Source organism: Symsagittifera roscoffensis, chromosome 8 (assembly GCF_963678635.1).
Source record: "Symsagittifera roscoffensis chromosome 8, txSymRosc1.1, whole genome shotgun sequence".
NCBI classification, from domain to species: Eukaryota; Metazoa; Xenacoelomorpha; order Acoela; family Convolutidae; genus Symsagittifera; species Symsagittifera roscoffensis.
The window spans coordinates 6,659,762-6,677,839 of record NC_087069.1 but is presented as its reverse complement, the minus strand read 5'-3'; the positions used below and the strand labels follow the sequence as shown (position 1 = coordinate 6,677,839).

Sequence of the window (18,078 nt, the reverse complement as noted above, 5' to 3'; positions counted from 1 at the left end):
TACGGTCGGCCGCGAAAACCGCCCCGACCTCGCTGATTGTTCTGGTTGTACTGTTGGTTTTGTCTGCCACGTGTATTAACATAATGTATTGGTTCTTGTTTTGGGGTCACTCTTTGACCTCCGATCAGATTTATTTTCATTGTACGACTGTGTTCTATTCCTTTTTCACGTCGAATTGCGTATTCGTATGCCTCCTGTGGGGTACGTGTTTTTGCTAACAATTCCTCTGCAATTTTTTCGTTGTTCATGTGAGTGGTTAACATGTCCCTTACCCACTCACTTTCTCGGTCGCCGCAATCGGCCCGTGAAGCTAGTTCCACTAGGTCAGCATGAAATTGTTCTAAACTTTCTGTTTTCTTTTGTTTTCGACAAATAAAATTATACCTCTCAAAAGATATTATACGTGTCGTGACGAATATATCCTCCAAAACGAGACACAAGAAAAGATAGCTGCGCACTTTTGCGTCCGCTTCATCCCATCTGAATGAATTACACAGAACTCCTTTTTCCCGCGCTTTTATCACGTGGTTTTCCCAGCCCACTCTTTTTTCTTGGTTGCGCACCTCGCGGTTTTTCCTTTGGGCTTCCGTTTCACCGGTTATCTCGACCTCGTATACTGGTTCAGATGGCTCTACTAATTGTGGTCTTGTTCGTGGGAGATTTCGAACTTCGATGCCGTCTTTCGCGAATACTGCCATTTCCAGTGTTGCCGCCCATTTTGTCCACTCTAATGGAGGTTCGGCCGATGCTCGTTCCCAAAATGGGTTTATGTTGAGTGCATTCTTCGAAAATCCTGCTGACTGCGCCATGTCATACCGCTATGTCCTCAAGGTATGAACTGTTAATCCTTGAATCCGTATGGAAAGATAATGTCGAGCTTGAGAGAGAAGAAGTTAAAACAACCTGTTTATGTAACGTTTATTTACGTTCTGAACCATAGTTCTCTTTAGACGCCGCTCTCGTCCTTGTTATCAAGGTCAATCGATCAGTACACATTAATGTTATATAATATCAAAACATAAATGATATATAAATACATAAGAAGTTTTATATGGAGTTGTATCTATCCATGCCGGATGACAGCTTCCTCTCGTCATCGACAAGAGTGAACTAATGCGTCCAGTCTCATCGACGCTAAGCTGGCCTTGCATTTAGATCCATATTAACTGGGTCAGAGGAGCCAAAGTCTCTGTGTATCTCGACTTGCTGGAAATAAATGTTTTTATACTTCAAGAAAACCTACTTGCTTGATTCCAAGTTTTGTAAATAAATTTTAAAATACGCAAACAGAATAAGATAATTTGTTATTGTTATCATTGTTAACCTAATCGTTAGTTTGATAATTTTATAAATCAATTAACAACTACTTGCGGAAATGGAAAACAGAAACCTAAATGAATTGCTTATGTGACCTCAATTAGAGTATGCTTATTTTGAAGTTTGCTAGGGTGGAAACAGTTCCTAAATGAAATCAAGTGTATAATCGGCTTAAAATGGAGTGAAGATGTAATGGGCTTGTTAAGAGTTGATGAAGTAGGGCCTCTGAAAGTAGAGGGTCAATTAACGAGGGGTTTCAGATTAGAAACCTATATTTTCCATGTTTTTGTTTTGATCTTTTCTAATACGTTGTCTGCAAATTTCTCAAATTGTGACAGGGGCTGTAATCTCAGTTAGCACAAAATGTGAAAACTTTTCAGTTAGGAAAAGGGAAAACAATTATCCTCGCCGTTTAGATGAAAAACTAACAAAAAATGGAGTGTTGTTAAGCGAAATCAAGTTATCTGCTACGGGGCGTGTTCTGATGATAGAAGGACCGGATGCTGGAAAATTTCAACTTATCAAGTTGCTAAACGTTCCTGTTGGCTAAATATCTTTCTTACAAAATCGACATCAAAATTAACAAAAAAAAAGTAATATCGAAAATGTTCTAAGGCCATGGGGCCCTTTGAACCTGCCGTCGGACAGTTTCGTGTCAGTTTTTAACAAAAGTTCGAGAGATAGCTCAGTGCCAAAAATTGCAATTCGGAGCTCATTTTTCAAAGCGAGCAAAAGTTTATTTTCCGTCAATAGCCAAATTCTTTTGGCTTTCATCTCTAAAATGTTTTTGGGGAAGTCCGGTAGGCGTTTCGTTCTTGCGATAAGCTGTTCTTGATTTTTTGATATTTTGCTGCCAAAATTGAGAATTTTGGCTATATTTGATAGCTTTTTGTCAATTTGTTCAGGGCTGTTCAGGGCTGAAAAAAGGGCGCGTGAACGTAGAGGGTCAAATAACGTGGGGTTTCAGATTAGAAACCTATATTTTCCACTTTTTTGTTTTGATGTTTTTCTAATACGTTGCCTGCAAGTTTCTCAAACTCTGACAAGGATTGCAATCTCATTTAACACAAATGTGATAACGTTTTCAAATAGGAAAAGGGAAATTAATTATCCTCGCCGTTTAGATGAAAAACTAACAAAAAATGGAGTGTTGTTAAACGAAATCAAGTTATCTGCTACGGGGCGTGTTCTGATGATAGAAGGACCGGATGCTGGAAAATTTCAACTTATCAAGTTTGCTAAACGTTCCTGTTGGTTAAATATCTTTATTACAAAATCGAAGTCAATATTAACAAAAAACGTAATATATCGAAAATGTCTTGAGGCCATGGGGCCCTTTAAACGTTCTGTCGCACAGTTTTGTGTCAGTTTCAACAGAAATTCGAGAGATAGCTCAGTATCCAAAAGTGCAACACGGAGCTCAATGTTCCAAGCGAGCAATAAAAAATTTTTCTGTCAGTACCCAAATTCTTTCTGTTTTCACCTCTACAATATTCTTGGGGAGGGCCGGCAGGCGTTTATTTCTTTCTAGTGATAAGCTGTTCTTGATTTTTTGAGTTCATCTGCTAATTTTCTAATTGGTCAATTTGTTTTCGAATGGCCTGAATTTATTTGCTTACTTTGAGATTTTGGGGTTTCCATCGATTTTCGAAAATAAATAGTTGAAATTTTTGTGAAGATATTAAGTTTTTACATAAATTTGTTTGATAAATTAGTTTTTGTTGACTACGCTTTTGTCTCCTCTGTGCTGACGAATTTTCTCATAATTACAGGTTTGAACGCTGATCGATATATCATATTTGGAAGTAATCAAGGATAAATACAAAAGAGGATTGTGCCTTTCGACGTAAAGGCTTGATCGCAATGTCTTAAGTTTCAGTAGTCTTTCTTTGTAATCATGGTCAGAGTTTAGCATCCACTTTGTGACCGTTACTGTTACGCGCACAAGTTTTATCATATTTACTTTGTGACCAACCGTGTGAGCAATAAGACATTATTTTGACTTTATAGTTTATTACAAGAAGCAACGAGTCGATTGATTGATCCTTTTCTTTCAGTCAGTAACTTAAGTTATAAGTCTCGGTTACATTATATCATAGATCAAAGTCGATCTAATCTTGCATTATAATGATATTTGTATAAACAGGTAAATTGAAAAGGATGATCAAATAGAATTGCTTAAAAGTTATGCACAGCTGTGTATTTATTATGAACTAATACCAATGGGATGGGAGTTCTAATTTATTAACTTAATACTTTTCTCTCACAATATTTTGCTGGGAGTTAGTGGAGAGAAGATTGGAAGTAGTTATTGTCCGCTACTTGTCGAGAAACGGGTACAATATCCTGTGCCCGCTGTCAGTTGAAAAGTTTGTTCGAATCCAGTGTCGTTGCTCTCGGTGTACGCTTGAATTGCTTTATATAATTTGAGAAATTATTTTACTGAAGTTTTGAGTAACTCTAAAAGAAAATTACGATAAGGAAAATTTAGTTTCTTTTTTTAGAGAAAAATAGTAAACTTTTCAAAAATGTTCAGCCGTCTTTTTGAACGTAAGAAATTAGTGTCACTGAAAAATACAGGCAAACTCATCCGGAACAGTTTGTTTGGTTTTCCCTGCAACTACTTTTAGGCTTTAGTCCTCTTTTAGTTTCTTATCCTCCTTTTGATTAGGAGACAGACATCTGCTTTTTGTTGTTTCATATTAGAAAAGGCAATATTTAATTTAACGGGGAGGAACTAAATATTTCCATCTGCTTTAGCTACTTTATTATTCAGAACAGTGGGGGATTCATCTGTTTTCAGAGGGAAAAAAGGGCACATTCCGCCTGACTGGCGTCGTGGGTAAATATTAAGTTACTTCGACCATCCGTCAAACTTCACTCAAAATCTTTGCCTTTTTCCAAAGTTAATATAACTGAAAGAATGAAAAAAACTGTTTAGTGTTTGAAAAGTTAGATAATTGGGTTTGACTTTTAAAGTTTTCACTTAAGTTTTTCAGTTGAATTAAATTTTAAGTTAAGTTGTTCATTTGAAGTCTGAATCAAATGTTAAGTTAAAAAGACATGCTTACCTTAAGGTGTGAACAAATTTAGAATAGAAAAGAGTCCTCTCGACTCCTATGTAAACAATTAAAACATTAGCCTTTTCTATTAGTGTACCATTTCCAATATTACAGTTGCCTGTTTATGAGTGGAGTTTGTTGACCCATGAACATTGAAATATTATTCGTTTTAACTGGAAGAAGGCCCTTTTTCTGTTTGTGCACGTCTTTCGCAGTTTTTATTTATTATTAGCATTGGAGATATAATGAGGCCCAAGTCAGTTGTTGGTAGCAGTTCGTTGTTACTCAATTGGGCTGATAAGTTTCCTGTAAGATTTAGCAAATTGCATTTACTTGTACTTGTTGTCATAGGATTTTCATGACACCACTTATCGAGTTTGGAGCTCCGTTGACTAAGCCGACTGCTTTCAGAGCAATCAGTTTAAAATCATCTGCAAAACCTTACTGTCGAGGTGAGAGCTTGCAATGGGTGAATCCTCTATAAAAGTAAGAAGAATAAGGGTCTAGTATAGTGCTTTGGGTACACCGCCACTGATTTCTATTAGATCGGATTGGTCGTTTTCAAGCTAAGCAAATTGTTTCGGGTTATCAAGAAGCCAGGAGTTTGAGTAATTTAACGTTTTTAAATTTTTCGATAAGTAATTGATGTGTAGTTTTGTCAAATGCTTTTGCATAATCTAAATAGAGACTTGCGAGTTTTTTTAATGTTTTTATCGTCAACTTTTATATTGATTCTAGAAGAGCTAAAGATGGACCACCGCTGATCTCTGTCGTCGAAATTGATTTTCGTGTAGTTAGTGGCGGCAGTGTTGGTACAGTTGATCAAATGAAAGTTTTTTGAAGACATGATGCAGAAAAGCAATCTTATTGGACGATAACAACTTGTATCTGCTTTGGTTGCTTCCATAAACATAGGCGATTTTTGACATATTTTCCAGAAACTTTATAACACACTTTTATTTATTATCGTTTTAAATAAATGACCTTTTTTGGTAGGGTTATGGCCGTTAAGCAAGTTGCTTCCCAATTTGCTTTCTTTTTGGCATATTTTTCACAGGGTATATTTACGCTTGGCTTTTGTCTTTCAATAAAACTTGCACTTATTGGATTATGATCAGATCAAGGTTTGTTGTTGATACTGAAGCTAGTAAAAAATCGGTATACTTTTTGGTGTCAGTGATTGTATCGGGGTTAATTGTGAGGTTGATATCCAACTGCATTTCTGATGTAGTGCAAAAAAATTTCTACTTGAAGTTTGAGTATGCCATTTTATTATGAATCATTGGAGCTCATTTTACTCCAATTAGTTTTCGAAAAACTGATTTTTCACTTTGTAATAGCGTGGTTTTAATTTTTTTCACTGATATCATTATTGAGCCAATTTTCTTGCGTAAAGTGGGAAGTGATTGAAGGCGTGCTGCGTTAGAGTTTTCTTTCTGGTAATCCAGGGGGCAACTGTGGCCCCGTGGATCGAACTAATACCGTCAGATTTTTAAAATTTTTCTGCATCTTGGATAACATTACGACGCCAAATCGGTTTCATAAAAAAAGCACAGATTTGTGCTTTCACGTGTCTGGATTTCCCGCTTTATCTTTTGCGTGTTTTAGAAACTTTTGTCAGTGACTTCCGCAATCAAATAATCCCTACCTTTTTTTCTCAAGAATGTCACCAGTTGGCTTAGTTGTCGATTCTCCAAGAGAGAAGTGAGAGTGTTTCCTCGATAACCCTTCGATAGCAAGTTTGCCTAATTCCCTTTTGCCAATCCAAGTCTATCAAAAAAAGCAAGTGATCTTTTTATTGTTAGCCACTTGGATCAACATCTTGGAGTTCTTAGGAATACAGTTAGCTTATTATTTAGAAATTGAGAAAGCCTAGAAGGAAAACTAAAAATTCTTTCTTGTAACTTGCTGAAAAATCGATGTTTGGAACAGTTCACAAAGAAAACTACCTTGACACCGAACAAACCTTTGATTCCTGTCTGAGCGATTCATAGCAATGTCAGCTCAAATCAGACAGAGTTGATGTTTTCAATGTGAAAAACTGGAGTTTAATTTAGATGTGGTGAACCATTGGCTCTTTACGGTAATAACCTTAGCAAATTTAAGGCGGTTTTTTGAAGGTTGTTTTTGTCTGACCTGTCATTCATATTGTTTGCTGAATTAAGATTGATCAAGTTAATCTTCATTTTCCTTGCTTTGTGAAAGAACTCAGACGTTTTTTGGGGGTTTCTTTGAGTTCATTTTTTCCAATTTTCTGTTTGCCATGATAATGTTCTTGTTCTCGAAGTCCTAAGAGCTTTAAAGTGATAATAATTGCAGACATTTCGAAACTCGATAGTTGAAAAACTATCGAAAGTATCAGTCATTTTTTTCCGTACATTTGAGTTCTGTGAGGTTTTTGGCTATAGTATTCGCTCGTGTATGTGAAGTGTAGCTTCATCTCATTTTGTTTATGGTGCTCCATTAATTGGTGTATATTTCCAACTTTCAAATTGTTGCTGTGTTCCATTTGCTGTCCTTGTGAAATTTAAATATATTAGAAAATAATATCTGTTAGTTTATAAGGGAGAACTGTTAATTAATGCGTCGCAATTATTTTATAAATTGGCAGTCAAAAGCAATCGTAAATCTTATAATAATAACAGAAAATTTCGATTTTTGATAGAAAAAAAATCAAACAATTTGCAATTGGTCACTTTTCTTGGTCCAATTTTGTGGTATGGTTTTTTAAAGAGTGGAAGAGCAAAAAGTTCAAGTTCAATAGTTTCTAAAAATACATTTGCGGAGTTCTCTAAGTTCAACGAGTTGATTAATTTCTTGTTTAGTATGCGGTGTTTTTTCCAGATAAAAGTTGGCAGCATGAGTATTATAACTCAGAATCCGAATTTAGCCAACCTCACCCACTCGAATGCAAGCATGAATGCCCTCGACCCAATGTCAATGGGGGGCATGCATAATCCGCCCGTAGAGGAGGGAATGATAGTGGCTCAACAACAAAGGTACAGCTTCGTTTGCATTTCGTGACCATCATTAATTATTATCTTTTTCGGTAAATGAGTCTACATATAGTTAATTAACTTAAAACTGCTATTGTTTATATCGGATTTGGGTTTATGGTTGTTTTTCAAACGTGGAAGCAAAGTCCAAAAATTCAATTAACCTAAAATGCTTTAGTTTTTCACCGGCAGCAATTTTTTGTCTACAAACCAGCAGCAATTAGTGAAATGCTTTTCTAATTTGCCAAAAAATTTGGCTTTTGAAACATTATAAATAATGTGAGAAGCTTAACAAAATGCGATCCAGCTATTCAAATTGAACCTACCACCTATTGTAATATATCACCTAATTGTGTTTCAAATATGAATGCCCGAAAAAATTGTGTTTGACTTCTTTTTCAAAATTGAGGAAATTACCCAAAATTGGCAGAAAGAGTCTAAAATAAGACTTCCGAAAAATTTTAATTGCGAAAAAGAAAAGTTGAATAGTTTCAGAAATAGTTTTTATAATTTTCTTGAACAATTTACCTTGCAAGTTTCATTATTTTTAACGGAATTCACTGATCAAGAGTAGACTTATTCATATTAGGCCGAGTGGTTCGCAGCAGGAGGTGGTGAAGTTGTCAATCATCATAGAGAGGGCAGTCCAGAGTGCATACCATGAGTTGATTGTACTGGCCGAGTTGCTACCCAGGAAACCGGACGTCGAAAGAAAGGTCACCACCCAGCAATAAGTCTTTATATTACTTTTCTTCCTTGTTTTCTCTGCTGTCGAAAACGCTAGTTTTCATAAAAAAGTACTTTAAATTGTTGTTTTTATTTAATAATTTAATAAATTTTTCAAAATGTTTTGTATTTAATTTTTTTTGGTTGCTTACGCTTTTTTCATACTAATTAAAAACTATTTTGACATAGTTTTTGGATGTTTTGGCAATAAAATTACTTGCAAACTAAGTGTTCGGTCCCCTTTTCAAAGCAAGCTCTCCGCTCTAAAATTAAATAACTCTCTTGAAATAGCGCACCTTGCTTTTCCCTATGTAGCAGTCGGCAGCAAACTTTGGTCTGCACAAAATAACTTCTGAAAGTTCAATGTTTTGTGGCTATTGTTTTTGGGTGAGAAATCATACGTCTCTCATCGGAAAGTGGCAAGAAATGATTTTTTTGAGCTTAAGAAGTAACGAAACAAACCACAAAATTGATTTATTCAAATAAAAAATACAAATACAATTAAGTGGAGTTGAATAAAGTGAAGATATTAAATAGAAGAAATTGATGATAATCACTTATTGACTGATTAGGTGGAACTGTGCAAGTGGTGTGTGAAGACTAGACAAATGTTTGTGCGTGTGTTTGCACTGGCCAAATGGGTGAGTCAGGGGGCATCCAAACTGGACAAGAGCAGCCAGATGAGTGAGTTCCTGGACACCCAGGCCAGCTTCTTCCTCATGGCCGCTGACACGCTCCACATCATGGCCAACGAGGACTTGGGTTAGTTAGTATTAAGGCATAAATGGATACACTTGAGTTGAAACGTTATGTGGCGTTGTGGCACATCGGTAGTGATGGCGCCCAGCAATCATATGATTGCGGGTTCAAATCCCACGTGCACTGCAATTTACAAGGTGAGCTCCTGTAAGATAGTCAGTCATAGCTTAGCTAAACTTAAATAATTAACCTTCGGGTCAGGGCTCTGGCTGGTTAGCTTAAAAAAGAAAACTATAAAAAAAAGAAATCTACTTTGTATTCGCGAGGAAAATTACTTCTAAACGAGTTAGTCTGCTTAAGAATTAAATTCAATTTCGTTTGGTTATTTTTCTGACTGGGACATATTTGATTCGCAAGGAATATGATGGACCTCGTACCTCCAAATATTTGATTGAGACTAGGAGACTAAGAGACTTTCCCACTACTCGCCTGAGTACAAAAGTTCTCCATGGGATATATAGAAATAGTAAATACTTCATACTCAAAAGAAATAGCATGATATTCATACTCAAACCGTTGCTTAGCTGTTACAATACAATTTTTGGTAGCCAATAACGATAAGAAGTGATAGTTCGGAGGCCCAGTTTTCGACTCCCGCATTGGCAAAGTGTTTAGCTTCGGTCTACTGTTTTAATAATTCATCACAAAATTTGATCTACAACTAGCGTCTGACATTTTTGAAAATCTTAGCAGCATAACTAATTAGGAAATGCTATCATATTCTCGTTTTCTGGAAATACATCAAGTAGATTTTAAATTTTCTGACCGTACTACACTTTTAAACGAGTTTTTTGAATAGAACTTTTTAAAAATAACGGGACTTTACTTCTAAACGAGTAGCTGAAGCTCATTTCTTAATACACCAAGAACTCTGGCGAAATATATTAAGATTTGCTCGATGGTTGTTCGGTCAGATAATATCGGAAAGAGATTTGAAGGATCGGACGTTTTTTGCGCTTGAGAGTTTATAAGAATCATGCAAGAATGAGTACTCAACTAGGGCAAGATATCTCAATGTTGCAGCACAGCAACGATCAATGTTACATGTCATCAAGGTTGCAAGGCAATTCATTGTTCCAACTAGGGTAACCGAATGATGTGGCTTGTAAACATCAACAAAAACGACAAAATTAACTTTTTTCAGCAAATGCGAAGTTGCCCACGTTCTACATTCCTCCCTCTGTGGACGTGCTCTCGACTGGATCTTATCCGAGACTGCCCTGTGCGATTAGAGAGAAAGTGGTGGAGCCAGAGAGAGCGAGCCAGATGGAGAAGGTGGCCACTCTGATGAAACTGAACAGGATCATACCATGTGTACTGGCGGAGTAAGTTCAAACGCAGTACCAGGAACCTAAGGTTCCTTTTGTTAAAATCCCTTTTAAAAGTCTTTCATAAATGAAATCCCCCTGAAAAAAGCCCTGATTGGTTGAAAAACATCACCACCATATTACGGAGCTAACAAATATATATTCTTTGGCTGTAGTACAGAATTGTAATTCCTCTTGCAGAAAGCAGAACCTTTGGGGCGAACTGAGAAAAAAGACCGGGATAAATAAGAATTTTTCCTAACGACAAGATAAAATATTAGCAATAACACTAAGGTAATAGTACCATTATCTTATCATACGCAGCTCTCTTTTACTTATAGGACTTATTAATAAATCAGCTCCCTGATGCTGTTTACTACAAAAAAAACTTGGGAGCTCCTTAAAAGGGCTGATATCACGACTATATATTTTTGCGCGAAGATAGTCGGCGTTTAAACCGACTAAGTTTTGGCATAATTTTCATGTCTTAGACTGGATAATTGTTAACTTAGTTGTTTTTTACTAAAATAGTCAAGCCAGCTAATCGTGCGCTATGTTGACATTAGCTGGCTGATTCGATGCGTGCGGATTCTATGAAAGCTATGAGACGCCTAGAACAGAGTTAACGTGTAACTAAACGGCGATTTCGTTGTGATGGTTTTCTTAATATTCACTCTTTGGAAAACTTCTTGTTCTGTAAATTAGATTTTCAAAAAAATAGGATTAATTGACTGTTCGTTTAGCTCTGACTTCCCGAGAGAGTTCTCCGACTACTCGGTGTCAAATGGAAGAGTGACCTTCACAGTTGCAAATGAGTTCAAGGTCACTCTGACTCTGTTCGGAGTGGAGACTTCGCTGCCCTGGAGACTCCTCGACATCCAGTTCCTCATTGAGGACGAAGGAGTCAGTGAGGGGCGTGCTCTGGTGCATGAGTTGCAGAAGAACTACTTGATTGCCATGATTCAGAATAAGTTGAATTCGAAGGTACAAGTGAAAGCTCCTAATTTACTAGACAGTTTTTTGTATGTCCTTGGTGTTATTGAAATGTAAATTAAGTTATAGGTCTTTTTACACATTTTTATATATCACCTTAAAAAATTTCAATTCAATTTATTTTGAAAATCGCTTGATTTTTTGGCTTTGGCTACAACGACAAATTTCTGATTTTCAAGTTTTTACTAAACCAAATATCAAAAATACAAACTTTAGAAAAATCATCTTCTATGTCATCTAAATACTTTAAAGTCCATCTCAGAGCGCATGTTTTTTTGTTCTAACTTTCATTTCAAAACTTGCATAGTTGAGCATATATTGACCGTGAATCTGACAAATCCTCATAACTAGGGTGCTAAATTCGACATAATTTTGTATTGAATATCCAACCATATATGAAGTTGTTTTCAGGAGTTCCAGCTTGTAGATGTATACAGTTACCTGCACCAGTTCTGCCAGACTCTACGGCTGGAAGTGGTGCATGCACAGGTGCTGTGTCTCTCCTTGGAGCAGAGGAACCCATTCATTGGTTAGTAATGCTTCTTTGTTTGTTTAAGACTCTAGAAAAATCAAACTTGAGCGTGACCAACTTTTAGACTTTTTCCTAAAAGAAACAAAGTTGGTCACGCTCAAGTTTGATTTTTCGCTGCAGCGGGGGATTTAGGGGGGGGGGGGGCGGACGCCCCCCTCAGGGATTCGACCCCCTGCCGACTTTTAAGAAATCCCCCTTTTGGTACTTTTAAGAAATCCAGTTTTGGCCGACCAACCTTAAAATTTTTCTCGCCTTTGGCGCCAATATATACTATACTACTGGGTTAAAGATTCAAAGTAGGAATATTTTTAGGAAGTTACTGATATTTGATTTTTTCCTCCATGACTGAAAAAGTCTTCGGCTTTAATTGAGTGAACGGTGTTGAAGATATGCATTTGTTGCAGGGGCGGATTTAGGGGGGGGGGGGACCCCCCCCCTCAGGGATTCGACCCCCTGCCGACCCAAAGGGTCCCCCCTTTGATTCTTTTTAAGAAATCCATTTTTGGCCGACCGACCCTAAAATTTTTCTAAAGGCGCCTTTGGCGCCAATATATACTAATTTTGAGGGGGACCGCGCGCCGAAAAAACGCAATTTTTTGGTCAAAATTTTCCAAAAAGTGCCTAAAAACACCTGTTGGCCTGTTTTTTTTTTTCAAAATTTTGCCTGCGGCGCAAAAAATTTGGCCAAAATTACGACAAAACCGTGCTTTGGGAGAGCTCGAAAAGTCAATTTGGTCGACCTAAAAAAAAAGGTCGTCAAAATTTTCGAAAATTTTTTGAAAATCCGCCCCACCTCGAGAAAATCCTAGATCCGCCCCTGATTTGTTGTTAAATCCAATGACTTGGGTTGTAATATGATTGTCATGTTCAGGTAGGCAGGTAGGGCGGATTTAGGATTTTCTTGAATTTTTTTGGTTCAACCAAATTGATTTTCCGATATCTCCCTAACCACTAAAAAGACCCCCTTTTGGCCAAATTTTTTGTGCCGAAGGCGAATGTTTGTAAAAAGAGGCCAAAAAAAGGCACTTTTTGGAAAGTTTTGACCAAAAAAATCGCGTTTTTTGGCGCTCGATCCCTCCGTAAAATTTGTATATATTGGCGCCAGAAGCGCCTTCAGAAAATAGTTAGGGTCTGTCGCTCAAAAATGGAGGTCTTAAAATAGTGCCAAAGGGGGGACCCTCTGGGCAGTCAAGGGTGCTAATCCCTGAGGAATCCCCCCTAAACCCTCACTTGTGTTCAGGTGTCTCCGGCTACAAAATCGGAAGTGAGCTCAAAATATTCTACTGGAAGGACCTCCGGCGTGTACTCGGGAAACCTACAGTCACCACTACATTGTCAGCTGCAACTCTGGCTGAAAAAGACTCGCAATCGTCCAATTTGTACTCTATAGTTATCAAGCTAGAAGAGTCTACGGGCAGCTTTGCGGTGACTCATTTGCCCAAATTGGAACAGGAAGACGAAGAAGGTGGATCGATGACGTCATCTTGTGAAATGCATATGAAGCTGTTTTGGGAACCGGAGCGACTGAAAATATCCGAGGTACTGGTTACTTTTTTCCGCAAATCGCTTGATAGTGAAAAGAGAATGTTTAAATTATAACTTTAGTTATAACTTTAAACTGTGAGCTAACTCCCAGGTTTTGAGAGCTTAAAACCAAATGCTGATTTTAACATGATTGTGTGAAAGCTGATCAATATGTTGCTCTCGACGAGTTCAATTCGAATTGAATGATCATGGATAATTCTTTTTTGGGTAGTCAGTGAGCAGCCATATCAATTTATGGTTTGTTGCTCCGAAATCTCAAAATAGTTCGTAGGAATTAATTGGATGCATTGAGTAATTATTTTTGAATATTTATTCTACTCTGGTTTTTTAAAATGTTATATAGCATTGGTTGTTATGGTCCTATCCAAACTGTGCCCTATCGGTCGCAGGGCCAAAGGTCACCTCTTCACTTCTCTGTTTTTCTTTAAATTCAATTCATTGGCTTTCAAATTTTATCTGTTCCAGCTGATTGCCAAAACAACCTTCATCAGAGCCCAATGTGCCCTCAAATCAGCCCTTGAATTCCTAAACAAACACAGTCCCACCTTCCCCACAGTCTATAACCCCTCAGAACCGAGCATCTCGCTCCAAATACTTCACCCACAGCCAGTTGACCAATCAGAATCACTTAAACTCACTGTCCAATCAAAGACGGGCATGTTTGTGGTCACGTGTCCCAAGTTGTCTGTTCAGACTTGTTCCGAGTTGGAAAGTGCGATTAATAAAGAGTTGCCGACATACAAGCTGAGGTTAAGAAAGAAACAAAATATTGATTGTTAAGTTTGTATTTTAGCTTAGCTCACTGTAATCTGGAAATTTGAAAATTCAAAAAATATCACAAAAATATGAGTAATAGAGTAGATAAATTGGTTAACCTTATTTCGGGTGTACAAAACACTTTTTCCCGGATTGTTGACTTTTTGATGAGGATTTGAACGTAATTTTTTGTCGTTTCAGACTGGAGTCAATTCGGAAGTGGTTCCTGCTTGAAAGAGTGAACAATAGTCTCTATGGACTGACTTGCAGTGTGGTGGAGTCGCCTAGCTTCGAATACAGCTCAGTGAGTTTATCAATGAACAATTATTAAATAATAATAGTAAACATTAAATACTCTCTAGACTTAAATCCTTGCAAAAAAAAATCGGCAGAAACCAAATAATGGCAAAAGTCTTAAGAAATGCTTAAATCCTTACAATCGTCGAAACTCAAAAGGAGTTTATAAGAATTTAACGGAATAACGGCATAGCATTAAAACGATATAGCTCAAGATTTTGGGGGTGGAATGACGAAAGCCAGATAGGGTATCTACTGGGAATCTACCTTGTAAATACGTGCAGAGCAGCCGTGGCATAATGGGTAAGACGCGCGGCCTTTAACACTAAGGTCGAGAGTTCGCATCCCGCTTCGGTCATGGTTGAATGGGTCCCAGTATCATCCGCCTCCTCAAGATGGGACAGGCTACGGCGAAATTGATGATATCTCTCTCCCCCATTGAAAAAGGCTGAATGGTGATTGGTGGGCCGGGGACTAATATTATATATAAAAAGTAAATACGTGCATTTTTTGGTCTATCGCTTGTTCGGCAGAAATATGTTAAACTCTAATGTCAAGAAATATGTCTTCAGTAGTAATCGAAAACGCGAGTTTCTCATGTGCAGTTTACATTGAAAACTTTTTTTTGACTTTTCAATAATGATAATTGCTTTTTCTAAATTATTTTGTCAAATATAACAAAAATATTCTCAAGTTGCAGTAAAAATTAACATTTATTGTAAAAATAGATTAGTACTTCATTGAAACTTCTGAGCGGAGATAAATCAAGTGGATTGAGTGTACTAGTACTGATATAGTAACGCTTGCGATTAGGAGGCGTTATCAAACTGGAATATAGACTTTTTTCTAGTTAACAACTAGTTTAACAAAATCAGTCGAGTCACTTGCTGAGGAGGAGGAAAAAGCAGCTGACATCTTTGCTATGCAGCTGAATTCTTTTCAGTTGCATTCTCTTTTATTAACCTGTAAGGTTGCTTCTCCTTGGTTTGAAAGTAAATCAGTTGCTTTTGTACCCTAATGTCTGGGGTTCAAATCGTGGCCGGACCTTGTTTTTTTTAGATCAAGGAAATTGAAAAAAAATTCCGAGAAAAATGAGTTGTTGGTTTTCCGTTTGTTCGCTCAATTTTTATCGGCTAAATTGTCACAACGGATTTTGCTTGTGCTGTAGAATATTTTCATTGTAGTTGCAACTGCAAAAGTTGTCCCTTGTTTTTTACAGTAGGACGTTTTTTTTTATTCATATTTTTTCGGCTCAACTTGTGTCTGCTCAAAGATTGTCGGCTTTGTTTCTTTTCGTAAGTTTTGTTCCGTTGTTGCTGTTTAAAAATTCAAGTGTCTGGCCTGGAATGAACTTCTATCGAGACTTATGAAAGTTTTTGTGACCTAGTTTTTTTTAAAAAAATCATTTTGTTTCGGCTTTTTATGTTATTTTTATGTTTGTTGTATCGCAAGTGGTGCGAAGCTCAGCTTCGCCTCTGTGCTTTAAGTAATATTAATTGTCACTAGTATTGAAATTATAGATTGCTCGGGTGTGGAAACTAAACTTTCGTTTCAGTCTCATCCCTACTCGTCACTTCCCGAGACAAAAATATTCCTGCAAATCGAAAGCAACGGGCGATACTTCGTCATCGTGTGCATAGAATCACGAAATGGATTTGTCCAACCAACATACTACCTGCTACAGCTGTTCCAGCCGAAAACGGGACATGCCACGCTGCTGACGCCGAGCGGAACTGGCGGCAAAAGCGATCAATCTAGATTTTCAGCTTATAAACCTATACAAATAGCTTCATTGCTTCCGTTGAAACCTCAAAAATGTAGTTCAGAAGAAAGGGATTTTGACGAAAACTCAGATATCACCAAATGTAGAAACGATTCGAAGAAATTCAAGGTCACATCAGACTTCGATGATGAATACAGTAAAAATGTTCAGTCGGTTAAAAATAACGCGACAGAAGAACCTCTGACGTTGCCTGGATTACGTAATGTGGTTTCGAGTTGTTACGTAAGATTCCTGACGAATTCGGTGCAAGAAGCTATTCGGTCTTTCATACCTGGGGCTCAGTTTTTCTCCACACTATCTGAGGGGGCCCCGTGTATTATCATTACGAAGATGCCGGATTATAATTTAGGTTAGTTGTCGTGTTTGAACTATTTCTGAAAAGTTTTCCATTAATTAAATTTCGTAATCCAACGAAAGAATTTTTCACCTAGCTATTTTAAAAGAGATATTTGTCCTGAATTACAGTGCATGTAGCCAGCCTTCCTTTCAGTGACAAGCCAAACTGATATTATTTCTTGTATTCTGATACATTTCGTAATTAGTTAAGTAAAGATTTATCTAGTAGAAATTTATAATTGCCTAATATTCGAGTATACTTTGCAAGCTTCCATGGCATTCCACCCTATGGCATTCCAATTTACTCTATGCCGTTCTACCCTATATTATCCTACCAATCCTACTCTAGAATTTTGAGTACGTTTTGAAAGGTACAAAAATTCAAATAGAGAGTTGCAAAAGTTCGGACTGGCAGAATTAATTAAAAAGAATAATTGTTCCATTTTGACTGAGTTTTGCATGCAATTTCGTTTTTAGACAACTCTGAGGCACAAATTTGGTCTTAAAAGTTAGTTTTTGAGTGCCAACTTTTCTAATTTACGTTAATTGCTCTCTTTTTAATTAATTTTGTCTGTCCGAACTTTTTGCTACTAATTAAATTAGTCATACTAATGTGTTTAGGCTCTGTGAGCAAATCCTCGCAGGCGTCCTTCAAAAAGAGCATCAAGACTGTGGAGTTGAGACCACGAGTGCATCGCAACTTCAGAAGTGTATTGGGCATCACATTTGTCACCACCACACCCACTTGCAACCAACTAGTGAAGGGGGGCAGTGCTGGTGCAGGTGGGGGCAATAGATGTGGCAGTAATAGAAGCGCCCATTTAGAGAGTGTCTTTGAAATTAACCGGTTAGCAGATGAATATGTTGGTAGTTAGTCATCATTGAATTACCTTTTTCTTAGAAGTTTTTGATTTAATTTTTTGAACTTAAACATGGGACACCAAGCTGATCAAATTGACAATGTAAGTACTCATTCCTGGTTTAATCATTCACCCTAATTAATTTTGATGGCCTCAAATAATCGATATTCGCTTTAAAAACATGTCAAAAAACGTTGCAATCCAAAAACGTTGAGGAGACCTCTGGATAAGAATCTAACTCGCCTTTTTGTATTTCTTCCAAAATGAGTTTTTTTGAATAAATTTTGAAAATAATAAACAAATTGTTCTTCTGGAAAAGAAATTAATAATATTTATTATAATTGTATCCCATTTCTTGTTTCCTTCAGATGGTCTCCGAATAGTTTCTTCTCTGTGCCTGTGAGTAAGTTGGTCAACCAGTGGAAACATATGTTGAAGCTCTACGACGAGTACTCCATTGTGAAACACTACATCGACTCATTCAGTCACACACTCAATGCAGACAAACGTGAGTCTTCAAAACAGGCTTAATTCACTCTTATGGCACTCTTTCAAGTGATGTTTTTGAAAACGATTTCTTTATTCGTTATTCTGTTCGTTTGAAAACAATTTTTTATTATTATTATGCAGACAAACGCGAGAACAAGTTTTACGAAGTACTTAATATTCGGTTCATCATGAGCTGGTTAGACTACAAATATGAAAAAGAAATTGTTGTTATGCAACAAATGTTTAAAAGGAATAAAAACGAATTTTGGCTACATTTTTTCAAAAAAATTGGCCATGCAAAAAAGCAGAGGAATGCTTTT

The 18,078-nt window shown here is 37.0% G+C and overlaps 1 protein-coding gene across 1 annotated transcript in view; it reads left to right on the top strand.

The window, feature by feature from the left end:
- The window catches only part of LOC134853289 (mediator of RNA polymerase II transcription subunit 14-like), a 186,831-nt gene that overhangs the window by 149,574 nt on the left and 19,179 nt on the right, over positions 1 to 18,078 (top strand). The window contains exons 2-13 of the mRNA XM_063869261.1: positions 7,222 to 7,378; positions 7,965 to 8,091; positions 8,674 to 8,863; positions 10,005 to 10,185; positions 10,911 to 11,151; positions 11,572 to 11,689; positions 12,933 to 13,231; positions 13,703 to 13,986; positions 14,195 to 14,297; positions 15,846 to 16,422; positions 17,031 to 17,256; positions 17,638 to 17,777. Coding sequence (XP_063725331.1) covers positions 7,239 to 7,378; positions 7,965 to 8,091; positions 8,674 to 8,863; positions 10,005 to 10,185; positions 10,911 to 11,151; positions 11,572 to 11,689; positions 12,933 to 13,231; positions 13,703 to 13,986; positions 14,195 to 14,297; positions 15,846 to 16,422; positions 17,031 to 17,256; positions 17,638 to 17,777 — 2,626 coding nt within the window. The 5' untranslated portion in view covers positions 7,222 to 7,238. The remainder of the gene's footprint in view (positions 1 to 7,221; positions 7,379 to 7,964; positions 8,092 to 8,673; positions 8,864 to 10,004; positions 10,186 to 10,910; positions 11,152 to 11,571; positions 11,690 to 12,932; positions 13,232 to 13,702; positions 13,987 to 14,194; positions 14,298 to 15,845; positions 16,423 to 17,030; positions 17,257 to 17,637; positions 17,778 to 18,078) is intronic.